The 13,305-nt window shown below is 39.5% G+C and overlaps 1 protein-coding gene across 3 annotated transcripts in view; it reads right to left on the reverse strand.

Annotated features, from left to right (window-relative positions):
- DICER1 (dicer 1, ribonuclease III) overlaps positions 1-13,305 on the reverse strand; it is a 107,290-nt gene that overhangs the window by 51,263 nt on the left and 42,722 nt on the right. For all 3 annotated transcript variants that reach the window (XM_024219338.3, XM_024219337.3, XM_024219340.2), the window contains 4 exons: positions 10,718-10,880; positions 10,015-10,145; positions 7,813-7,947; positions 6,133-6,293 (listed from right to left, as the gene is read on the reverse strand). In XM_024219338.3, the coding sequence (XP_024075106.1) occupies positions 6,133-6,293; positions 7,813-7,947; positions 10,015-10,145; positions 10,718-10,880 (590 nt within the window). The remainder of the gene's footprint in view (positions 1-6,132; positions 6,294-7,812; positions 7,948-10,014; positions 10,146-10,717; positions 10,881-13,305) is intronic.

Raw genomic sequence — 13,305 nt, forward strand, 5'->3', positions numbered from 1 at the left:
AGTATCCTGTCTTTCAACAGTGGCCGGTGCCAGATGCTTCAGAGAAAATGAACATAACAGGGAATTTATCGAGTGATCCATCCCGTCATACAATCCCAGCTTCCGGCAGTCAAGAGGTTTAGGGACACCTGGAGCATAAGGTTGTGTCCCGGACCATCTTGACTAATAGCCATTGATGGCCCTATTCTCCATGAATTTATCGAATTCTTTTTTGAACCTACTTACACCTTTGGCCTTCACAACATGTCCTAGCAATGGGTTCTACAGGCTGACTGTGTTCTGTATGCTTGTTTTAAACATACTACTTATTAATTTTATTGGGTGACCCCTGGTTCCTGTGTTTGTGAAAGGCGTATGTAAAACTTTATTCATTTTCTCCACACTACTTATGATTTTATAGACCTCTATTATAAAGCTCTTTAGTTGCCTCTTTTCCCAGCTAAACAGTCCCAGTTTTTTTTAAATCTATACTCATACGAAAGCTGTTCCATATCCCTAATAGTTTTTGTTGCACTGATCTATACTTTTTCCAATTCTAATATCTCTCTTTTGAGACGGGGGGACCAAACCTGCACACATTATTCAAGATGCGAGAGTAACATGGATTTATATAATGCCACTATATTTTCTGTATTATTTTCTATCCCTTTCCTAATGGTTCCTAACACTGTTAGATTTTTTTGACTGCTGCTGCACGCTTAGCAGATAATTTCAGAGAACTGTCCAGGATGATTCCAAGATCCCTTTCTTGAGTAGTAATAGCTAATTTACAACCCATCATTTTGTAGGTTTAGCTGGGATTATGTTTTCCAATGTGCATTACTTTGCACTTAACACTGAATTTCATCTGCCATTTTCTTGCTCAGTCATCCAGTTTAGTGAGATCCATTTGTAACTTATCGAAGTCAACTTTGGACGTGATTGTGTGCAAACTTTGCCATCCCACTATTTACCCCTTTTTCCAGATCATTTATGAATATGTATTGGTCCCAATACAGTTCCTTGGGGGACCCCACTATTTACCTCTCTCCACTGTGAAAATGAAACACTTATTCTTACCCTTTCTTTCCTATCTTTTAACTAGTTACCGATCCATGAAAGGACAGTCCCTCTTATCCCATGACTGCCTATTTTGCTTAAGAGCCTTTGGTATGGGACCTTATCAAAGTCTTTCTGAAAGTCCAAGTGCACTATCAACTGAATCACCCTTGTCCACATGCTTAACGACATCCTCAAAAAATTATAATACATTGGTGAGGCATGATTTCCCTTTACAAAAGCTGTGTTAACTCTCCCACAACATACTGTATTAATCTGTGTGTTCTTTACTATAGTTTCAAACAATATGCCTGGTACTGAAGTTATTGCCAGGATTGTCTCTCAAGCCTTTTTTTTTTTTTTTTTAAATTGGTGTGACATTAGCTATACTCCAGTCATCTGGTACAGAGGCTGATTTAAGCAATAGGTTACTTATCACAGTTAGCAGTTCTGCAGTCTTGAATTTGAGTTCCTTCAGTTTTGTCATCTAAAAAGAATGGCTCGTTTGGGAATCTCCCTCACATCTTTTCCAGTGAAGACCAATGCAAAAAAATCATTTAGCTTCTCAGCAATGCCCTTGTCTTCCTTGAGCACTCCTTTAGCACCTCGGTCATCTGGTGGCCACACAGATTCTTTGGTCTGCTTCTTATGTACTTTAAAAAAAATGTTGCTGTTAGTTTTGTGACTTTTGCTAGTTGCTCTTCAAAGTCTTTTTTGTCCTGAAGCAAGAGAGGAATTGCAGACCAGGAGAGCAAGATGATGGGCTGAGGTAGACTGTTCTCATTTCTAGCAGGTTGATGTGCAGTCTGGCCTCCTGTGGGGTCCAAGTGTACGGTTTGGTTATTCAAGTGAGCACACCAACCCAGAAGGGATGAGTCCATTATGATGGAGGCACTAGGGATGGGAATGTTGACGTGAACTCCCACTTGCACTGGTTCCAGGTTCGACTACCAGGTAAGAGAGGTGATGATCCTTACGGGAACGGTCACTCTGTTGTTGATGTGGTCCTTGTCTGGTGAGTAGATAGACCAGAGCCAAGCCAGTAATCAGTATAGCTGAAGTCTGGCGAATTGTGTCACATAAATGTAAGAGGCCAAGTGGGCTAATAAAGATAAGCATACTTTAACCGTAGTCTTTGGTCTGCAAGTAACCTGTGATATCAAATTGCTCACTGATTGGAATCTTTCTGTGGGGAGGAAAGCTCCTGCTGAAATTAAGTCATGTCACTCCAATAAAGTTTATTGTCTGTGTGGGGATCAAAATGGACTTCTCTTTGTTCACGCAGACACCCAGAGCTGCTAGAAGATAAAGCAGTAACAAAGTCACCAACCTGACCTTATTGTTGGAGCAATTTCTTGGGAGCCAATCATCCAAATATGGGAAGTAACTGTGACATCTCATTTGGGCTGCCAGCCCAGAGAAAATCTTTGTGACTATCCTGGGCGCTGTTGCTAGTCCAAAGGGAAGGACTCTGAATCATTAATGCACTTGACCTACCAGGAACTGAAGAAACTTTCTGTGGGATGGATGAATATCTACATGAAAATAAGCATCTTTCATATTAAAAGTCATGAACCACTCCTCCCCACATAGAGGAGGGAAATTATTGATGCTAGTGTAGCCATCCTGCATTTTGACGTTTGAATAAAGATGTTCAGTTTTTGAAGGTCCAGAATGGGTATCCACTCTCCATCTTTTTGGAGGACTTAAAAAAAAAAAAAAAGTCTGTGGAATAGAACCCTCTCTCAATACTGAGGTGGCAGTCATTCTATCGCCCCTTGTTGGAGAAGAGAACCCACCTTCTGGAGAAGAATCTGCTTGTGAAAGTGATCTCTGAAGAGGAACCAGGAAGTGGATTTGTGGGAAGAATAGGAGAGAAGATTGATGGATTAACCATAGTGGATAATTTCTAGACTCCAAATATCTGTTGTGATAGCATTCCAATTGTGGGCAAAAAGTGAGAGCTGGCCCCCAAAGACAGGGGGGCTAGAAGTTGTTGGCATCAATAATAATGGGAGGTTCTCAACTGAAGAGTCAAAAGTAACCCTTTACAGGTGGGTGGAATGGGTGGAGGTCATGGTGGTAGAGGCCTCAATTTTCAGCCCATGAGTCCTCTGCAGCTTGCACAGAGGCTTGGCTGAACACTGGTGATAAAAAGACTGTGGAGGGGGCGGGTCTTGGTCTATACACCTGCCTGCAGTATTTTCTCTTCAGGGCCGGGGTGTAAATTCCCAGGGTGTGGATGGTTGATCTAGACTAGAGTCTTTCAACAAGCATAAAGGATAATCAGTTTTCTCATTAAACAAATCTGATTTGTTGAATGGTGAATCCTCTGTATGTTCTGATCCTCCCTGGGGAACCCTAAAGAGTGAAGCTAAGACTTACACCTCATAACTATAGAAGTGGCTAGCACTCTGGCTGCCACATCAGCTCCATCCACTGCAGCTTGTAGGGATGTTTTTGCCACTAGCCTGCCTTCCTCGATGAAGGACTGAAATTGGGCTCTGTCCTTAAAGTCTGCAAGTCTAAAGTAGAAGTTAAAATCTTTTTACGGTAACAAAGCCAGATAGTAATACAGAATTGCAGGCTCACAAGAGAATACCTATCTTCCCAACAGGTCCAACCTCAGAGTCCTCCTTGCTTGCACTTGTAGGTTGCAGAACATCAAGCAGTTACTGCTGGGAATCCTGGATCTCCTCCAGTGGGTTATGAAGGTCATTCACTATTCTCTGCAGTAGCTCCTGGTATTGCTTGTGGTTGTCCGGTGAAGACAAAGGGATTCCTTCATCCAGAAATGAGGATGTTGGTATCACTGATTCCTATGGATCCAGATCAATTTCCTCCACCTCCTACTTCGACAGATCCAAAGGATGCCAAGTGGGAGACGTGCCGCAGGATTCATGGATGGATCCAGGAGTCTACTATATGGATCCCAAAAGCTCCAATAGGGCCTATATGAGGGGTCAACCAGTTGAGGGGGCTCCCATGGCATTGGGTACCAACAATCCCTAGGAAAGTCATACCAGGGAGAAGGGAGTCCAGATCTCCTTGACTCCCTGCCAGGACTCATCTCTCTATGAGGAGATAAAGGACTGGCAGGAGCATCTGACTCTGAGGGTGAGAGTGGAGATGGCTCCTGTGTTACTGAAGTAGTTTTATCCTCTGGTATGGCAGTCCTTCACAGGAAGATCAGGCCTAACAGGAGAGTGGACTGAGAATAAAGGAAAAAAGATATCCTCTCAGGAGACATAACTGTCCATACATCCAAGTGTTCGGGGTGCTCCGGTGGTCATGACCGAAAGTGACGATGTGTCCTGAGACATTGCTGTAGGCCGGTCCTTTGAAGGACGAGATGGTACTGCTGAAGTGTCAGATCACCAACTCCATCCAAGAGTTCTGGGATGCTGGTCTTTACGTTTAGGAGACAGAGCCACCACAGGAACAGATGGATCCTTTTTCTTTCATGCTTTACCCTCCTGCTAGGGGGTCTTAAGCAGTCCTGAGCCCTTAACATCTGCATGCAAAGACTTGCTCGACCTGTCTGGTGTTGGAAAGGGATCTCTTCTCTTAGGAAGAGAAATGGACAGGGATTTGTCCTCATAACCATGAGTTTCACTTTCTCTCATACAAAGTCCTTGAGCTTAGCAGCTCTTGACTCCATTCCCAAGCTTGTGCTGCTTGTCTGTTGGGGCCGATGTACAGGGGTCTCCCTGACCGAGATCTGAGTGAGGTCTCATAGCCTTCTCCAGAAGGTGTTTCTTCAACTAAGATTCACGAGCTGTGTGTGTTTGCAGGGGGAAATGAGCAACAGATGCTGCACTTTGCAGAAATCTGAGTATCATCCAAACAGCAGAGGCAATGTTGGTGGTCATCACTCATGGAGAAGGAGCAAGGGCAAGTGATGCAACGTTCTTGAACCCCGAGACTGGGCACAGTCCCAGACCGAGGGAAGGGGCTCCCCAGCAAAAGGAAAAGCAAGCTCTACTAACTATACTATAAAAAATAATTATTCTGATATAAAAACGCATTTACAATATCTATTTACAGGGAATTAGAAGAAAGAATCTGAAGATAACTGGACACAGAGGATTCCGACTCAGGCAATGCAGTGGTAAGAAGGTCCTGTAGAGGCATCGGCCCACACTGTCTCTTATGCTTTTCGTCTGGAGCACGAGGCGAGCAAATGCTAACATGCAGGCCAACAGACAGTGCTTGTTAAGAAAAACTGGGTGAATGCGCATGGTGCACCTGCATACCCACGTGTGAAATACACATAGGAACCAGCACTCAAAGAAGAAAGTGAGCTTTGCAAAAGAGAATTGTTCAAGTTTAGATAAGCGCCCCTTTTGAAGTGTATGCTAGTGGATAAAGCGATTGTACCATCTTTTACTTTGTCTTAAATAAAGCCTCTACTTATGTTTATACCAACCAAATGGGGGGGAGGGGAGGGGAGAGAGGAGAAGGGGGTCAATTACGATTAACTCACTGACTATGGATGCAAAAGTTGATGAACGTACACATTTTTCTTCTGCTACGTGACAAGCAAGAGGCATACTATTATTACTACTTATTTGTATTTAGGTAGCACCCACAATGTTCTTGACTCTATACAAACATACGGAAAATGGTCCTTATCTGCGATAGTTTTTCTGAATTGCTTTTGTCATTTTTTAATAACTACAGTAAAATTTTAAAATCTGCAAGACCTTGCAGTGGGAGTTGTAAAATCCTTCCAAAACCAGCTCACAGGTTATGAAGCTCGATAATATACTAGTTACTTTTCAAACGTAATAAATTGTAGTCCCTGCCCCCAAAAGCTCTCAATCTAAGGAACAGTTGCTTTTCAGAAATCTCTTCTTAGGTAATTCTTCACTGCTCCTTTTAAAAATATTTAAAAGCTCTCACTATTCAGAAAGAAACTTAGCATCAATTTTTTTAATAAAGTGATGGCACTGTATGTATAATTTTATATATACACACATATATATCCATGAGCATAAAAAACATAGCTACTAATAGTGTTCTTTCCTCAGTCTTACTGATATGAAAACACAAATATAAATTTAACACTGACAATTGTGTATTAAAATTTACCTATCTAAGACCACCAAATCAGTCGCAGTTTCAGCATTGCTCTTTAGGATTTTCTCCAGTTTCTGAATCTTCTCCTCTAACTCAGCAGGATCACATTTCCCATTTAAAATGGAAGCTGTTAATCCCAGGATTCGAGGACAGGATGGACAGTTCTCACAGATCTGTGAAGTAAACCGGAACAGCAGGGTAATAAAACTGTCAATTCCTCCACCAACGCATCCTGAGTGCATCTTTACAGATAAATATCTAGATCTCAGGTTCAACTACTATTTCAGCACCAGGTGTCAGAAAAAGAACAATGGATATTTTCAATCTAATATAACTAACCAACTACAGTTAAATTAGAAAATTGAAACATGTTAAATATAAAATTTTAACTTTTATTGTTTTAGTAAAAGTATGCAAAGGCAGAAATTTGCTAAACATTCTATTAAGTAGAGATATTCAAAGCACATAAAAGCAGGTGTGAGGTACCTTGTCAACATTTATACCATAAAAACGACCACATTTTAAGTGTTTACAACATGTCAAAGGATTAAAATACCACTATAAAAAAATTAAACCTACCACATGATCCCTGGTTAAGCCTGTCATTCATTGGGGAAGGAGTGGAGGAAGAAGGAAGGATGAAGAAAAAAAGAGATACAGAAGGAGATGCTCTTTGAGTTGCTTGGTTCACTTCAATTAGGGCAAATAATGCACAGGGCCAAAAATGCCCTCACAACAAAAGAAAGCTTAAAGCTTTAGAAATCAGTACCTATGTATTTAAAAAAAAAAAAAAAAAAATCCACACTCTCTCAAATGGTTATTTTATCAACGGCTTTTTAAAAGGTTCAGTAATTCCATTTACTCAAAATAAGATTCAATTTTAAATTCACAATAAAATTAGCTGCACTACTACATCAATTCCTGACCAATCACCAATGTACGTTATGGTAAAGATACTGGTTTCACCATTCTATGGATCAATGATGTCAATTTACTCCAATAACTCTTCAGTAAATTCAGCAACCCAAAATACACTGTACACTTTCCATAGTTTCTCATCCTCAGTTTTGTAGTGAAGAGGAGTGACACTTAAGCATTTTATTTTAAAAACATGAAATACCTTTTAAGGTACAAATCCATATTTTAGCTGCCATGCAAAAGTTAGATACATTTCACGTTTCTAGTCTGAAATTTTACCACAAACAAGTGTTAAGTTCTTGTTTCCAAGCAACTCGCATAATGAAGGAAGCCCATGTTATCTACATGAAAAAAAATAAAGTGCTATTGTTCTTACTGCCCCAATTGTAACTAAACATATTTTAAACGGGAACACCATAATAAGAATATAAAATTATTTGAGATAAATACACTAGAATAAATTATCAAGAAACTCTACAGTATATTTATAATTTGACTAATCAAAAACCTACACAGCACCAATTTTATGAAGAGTTACATTTTTGAATAGCATTAAAGCATTGACTATCAGTTGCTACATCATTCTGTCATAAAATGGTAGCCACAATTCAAATATTTTCCTTCTTGAGAGCAATACATACCAAAATGATTTTAAGTAATAATCTTTACAATAAGTCAAATTAGCCAGTGAACTTTTCACTAACAGATTTGTGATCTGAACCTCAGTGAAATTAGAGACGCTGAAGATTAAAAGGTTAAATAATGGTGACCTACCTTCATAATTTCTTGATACGGATGGTCCTGAATTGCAAGATGGCACTCATCAAACACCAGAAGATTAATGTTTGACAGGGATAAGTATTCATTTTTTAAAACATTCAAAACGACATGACATGTCATAACCAGAACCTAAAAATACAAAGAGAAATGCAACAAATACTAGCTATTAGCATGTTACCACGAACATTGCTAGCTTTTTTGACTACCGCTACACACTGAGCAGATGTTTTCAGAGAACTATCCAGGATCTCTCTCTTGAGTGAGAACAGCTAATTTACAACCCATCATTTTGTATGTTTATCTTGGATTATGTTTTCCAAATGTGAATTACTTTCCACTTATCAACACTGAATTTCTTCTGCCATTTTCTTGCCCAGTCATCCAGTTTAGAGAGATCCCTTTGTAACGCTTCACAGTCAGCTTTGGACTTAACTGTCCTGGGTAATTTTGTATCATCTGCAAACTTTGCCACCTCACTATTTACCCCTTTTTTCAGATCATTTATGAATATATTGAGCAATACTGGTCCCAGTGCAGATCCTTGGGGAACCCCCACTGTTTACCTCTCTCCCTTGCGAAAACGGACCAGGTATTCCTACACTTTGTTTCCTGTCTTTTAACCAGTTGCTAATTAATGAAAGAACCTTCCCTCTTATCCCATGACAGCTTACTTTGCTTAAGAGCTTTTGATGAGGGACCTTGTCAAAGGCTTTCTGAAAGTGCAAGTACTGAACTCTACATTGACTGATCACCCTTGTCCATATGCTTGTTGACACCCTCAAAGAATTCTAATAGATTTGTGGGGCATCATTTCCTTATAAAAAAGCCGTGATGACTCTTCCTCAACATACTGAGTTAATCTAGGTGTCTGATAATTCTGTTCTTTATTATAGTTTCAACCAATTTGCATGGTACTGAAGCTAGGCTTACCAGCTTGTAATTACTGGAATTGCTTCACGAGCCTTTTTAAAAAATTAATGTCACATCAGCTATCTGCCAGTCTGGTACAGAGGCTGATTTAATCAGTTACACATCACAGTTAGTAGTTCTGCAAATTCATATTTGAGTTCCTTCAGAACTCTTGGGTGAAGACCATGTGCTCATGGTGACTTATTACTGTTTAATTTAATCAATTTGTTCAAAAAACCTTCTCTACTGACACCTCATTCTGGGACAGTTCCTCAGAAGTATCACCTCAAAAAATGGCTCAGGTATGGGAATCTTTCTCACATCTTCTGCAATGAAGACCAATGCAAAGAATTCATTTAGTTTCTCCGCAACAATCTTTTCCCCCTTGAGTACTCCTTTAACACCTCGATTGCCCAGCAGTCCCACTGATGGTTTGGCAAGCTTCCTGCTTTCGATGTACTTTAACTTTTGCTGTTAGATTGTGTCTTTTGCTAGCTGCTCTTCAAAGTCTTTTTTGGCTTGCCTAATTATACTTTTATACTTGACTTGCTAGAGTTTATGCTCCTTTCTATTTTCCAGAGTAGGATGTTAGATTTCCAACTTTAAAAGGATTTCTTTTGGTTTCTAACTGCCTCTTTTACTCTGTTTAGCCATACTGGCATTTTTCTGGTCCTCTTACTGCTTTTGTTATTATTATTATTTGGAGAATACATATAGTTTGCACCTCTATTATGGTACCAATGTTAGCCAATGTGATAACCAATGGGACACAGTATTACCAGGGTACAAACTATATAGAAATGACATAGTAGGTTGTGCTGGTGGGGGAGTGGCACTATATGTGAAAGAAAGCATAGAGTCAAATATAGTAAAATGGATAGAAATTCCATGCTTGAATAATAAGAGTATAGCAGCAGGAATATACTGCCAGCCACCTGACCAGTGTGGTCATGGTGACTGTGAAATGCTCAGAAAACCCAATAATACTGGGGGATTTCAACAATACCAATATTGATTGGGCACCATCATCAGAGTCATGGATGATATGGTGATTGAAAAAAGGAGTACTGAAAGCCCAGCTTCTCAAAGACACACCGTGGGTACTCTCAGGAATATTGTATCTCTATGTTTGCATCTAAATAGCCCAAGTATGTTGAACTTTGCACTGAGCATGAGAAGGACTTGGTCAAAACCATAGCATTTAGTTTGGGTAAAAATTAGTTTCTTCCCCAGATTACCTGCACTGTAAACTTTTCACTTTTTTGGCAGTTATATTACATCTCTTACCTCATGTTTAGCAAATTCTTGATTCCACTTCTCCTTTGTCCATGATTCAACTATTTCTAAAACTGAATACTCCCCCACCTTCAGATCTGAATGGGTCCTGACAGCTGACACTTGCTGAGCAACTTGATTTGCTTTAAAAAAAAAAAAAAAAAAAAAGTTTACAGTCTTCAATTACAAAATGGCAAAGAATTTTTAAATACTTTAGTCTTAAGTGTACATGCCATTGTATCCATGAGTTTTATAACACCTTTAAAATTAGTATAAAACTAGATAAACAAATTAACTAAACTAGATATACACAATTATAAGAAAACAAAAATCAAGCACCATACAGAGAAGCATAATGGTTCATAATACCATTCCATGTTTGTCTCTCATCCCCCACCAAGAGAGATCAGAAATTAAACAACATCTCAAAGTAAATTGGCCCTCACTCACTTCTTGGTCTGGTCTTGGGAACTAGCAAAACAACAGAAAAAAAATGGAGTTTCTAGTGGACAAAAGTCATGGGGGTAAAGAACACACAGAAGCCTTCAAACCCTTTATGAAAACTATGCCTGACTGAATAAGCGTAATTCTATCCTGCAATTTTGTGCAGCACGTCAGAAACAAAACTGGTCACTTTTATCTAATTTTTATTAAGGATTATTCCCGTAATAAACAAACACATACACAAAACAAATAAACCCCATTTTCTTGTTACCTGAGTTGACCAAGAAAACTGTTCTCTTTCCATTTTTGTTGAAGTCTCCCCTGATCTGATAGGACAGCTCTTTAGCGAGTAGTACTGCAATAAAAGTCTTCCCTGAGCCAGTGTTTAAACAGACTATCGTATTATGATCCAAAGCTGCTTCAAGCAGTTCAACCTAAATTTACAAATGATAAAAGTCACTATTTGCACAGGTGGAGTAATTAAAAACAATGAACAAAAGCAAAAACTATATACAGAAGTTGTACCTGTATGAACTGTGATGAGCCAATGGGTATTTTTAAAGCTAACTAGTCCCCGAGAACTGCCACTGACTTTATAGTACAAGAAATTTATTTACCACAAAGCACATTGTCTGGTTTCACTCAAAACATGGAAACAAGTTTTCAGCTCTATAAACCAGGTTGTGTTTTAAAAGTTATAGTACCTCACTTTGCTAGTACTGTAAATATCTGATTAAATACATCTTTATTACATGTAATGATGTCTCGGTGTCCTTGGTTTAATTCCTGCAGATGACTTTTGGATCTAAAAATATGAGCCTCACCAGTTGAACAAAAAGACCAGATCCATTAGCTCAAAGGCAGCAGCAGTCTCTAATCTCTATATGGTGTAGCCACTAGAGAAGGACAAGGAGCCATAGCATGTTAACATGGGTTACACATTTATACTTGTATGGCTTCTACATGTTGAAATACTTGTATGATTCACCCTAGCACAGTGCTAGATGAAAAATTTACATCGACTTAAAGCAATTTTTATTCTGATAGCTGGATGACCAACATTTTAGGTCATCAAAGCAGCTGTTTCAGATCACTCGTCACACATAAGGCTTTCAAATAATTAAAGAAATGAGCATGACAATACTCCTGAGCCATGCTTTCTGGCCAATTTGCAAACTAAACAGTGGCTGGTATAGAAAAATGTCTTGAATTTCCAGTTGGCTAGAGGTATGGTACCACTATCATTACAGCAACTGTTAAGAAGTAGAGTGAGCACTGCAATAAGAACAGCCACACTGAGTCAGACCAAAGGTCCATCTAACCCAGTATCCTGTCTTGCGACAGTGACCAATGGCAGGTGCCCCAGAGGGAATGAACAGAACAGGTAATCATCAAGTGATCCATCCCCAGTCGCCCATTCCCAGCTTCTGGCAAAAAGAGGCTAGGGACACTATCCCTGCCCATTCTAGCTAATAGCCATTGATGGACCTATCCTCCATGAATTCATCTAGTTCTTTTTTGAACCCCGGCCTTCACAACATCCTCGGCCTTCACAACATCCTCTGGCAAAGAGTTCCATGGGTTAACTATGCATTGTGTGAAGAAATACTTCCTGTTTGTTTTAAACCTGCTGCCTCTTAATTTCATTTGGTGAGCCCTAGTTCTTGTGTTATGAGAAGGGGAGTAAATAACACTTCCTTATTTACTTTCTCCACACCAGTCATGATTTTATAGACCTCTATCATATCCTCCCTTAGTTGTCTCTTTTCCAAGCTGAAAAGTCCCAGTCGTCTTAATTTCTCTTCATACAGAAGCCATTCCATACCCCTAATCATTTTTGTTGCCCTTTTCTGAACCTTTTCCAATTCCAATATATCTTTTTTGAGATGGGGAGACCACACCTTCATGCAGTATTCAAGCTGAGGGCGTACCATGGATTTATATAGAGGCAATATGATATTTTCAGCCTTATCATCTCTCTCTCTCTCTCTTAATCATCCCTAACATTCTGTTAGCTTTTTTGACTGTCGCTGTACATTGAGTGGACGTTTTCAGAGAACTATCCACAATGACTCCAAGATCTCTCTCTTGAGTGGTAACAGCTAATTTAGACCCCATCATTTTATATGTATAGTTGGGATTATGTTTTCCAATGTGCATTACTCTGCATTTATCAACATTGAATTTCATCTGCCATTCTGTTGCCCAGTCACCCAGTTTTGTGTGATCCCTTTATAGCTCTTCATAGTCTGCTTGGGACTTAACTATCTTGAGTAGTTTTGTATCATCTGCAAATTTTACCACCTCACTGTTTACCCCTTTTTCCAGATCATTTATGAATATGTTGAATAGGACTGGTCCCAGTACAGACCTTTGGAGGACAACACTATTTACCTCTCTCCATTCTGAAAACTGACCACTTATTCCTACCCTTTGTTTCCTATCTTTTAACCAGTTACCAGTCCATGAGAGGACCTTCCCTCTTATCCCAGGACAGCTTACTTTGCTTAAGAGCCTTTAGTGAGGGACTTTGTCAAAGGCTTTTTGAAAATCTAAGTACACTATAGTCACTGGATCACCCTTGTCCACATGCTTGTTAACCCCCTCAAAGAATTCTAGCAGACTGGTGAGGCATAAAAACCATGTTGACTCTTCCCCAAGAAATCATGTTCATCTATGTGTCTGACAATTCTGTTCTTTCCTATAGTTTCAATCAGTTTGCCCGGTATTGAAGTCAATCTTACTGGCCCATAATTGCCGGGATCACCTCTGGAGCCCTTTTTAAAAACTGGCGTCACATTAGCTATCCTCCAGTCATTTAGTACAGAAGCTGATTTAAATGATAGGTTACAAACCAGA

Source organism: Terrapene carolina, unplaced genomic scaffold (genome assembly GCF_002925995.2).
Source record: "Terrapene carolina triunguis isolate 2854851 unplaced genomic scaffold, T_m_triunguis-2.0 Scaffold96, whole genome shotgun sequence".
In the NCBI taxonomy this organism is placed as follows: domain Eukaryota; kingdom Metazoa; phylum Chordata; order Testudines; family Emydidae; genus Terrapene; species Terrapene triunguis.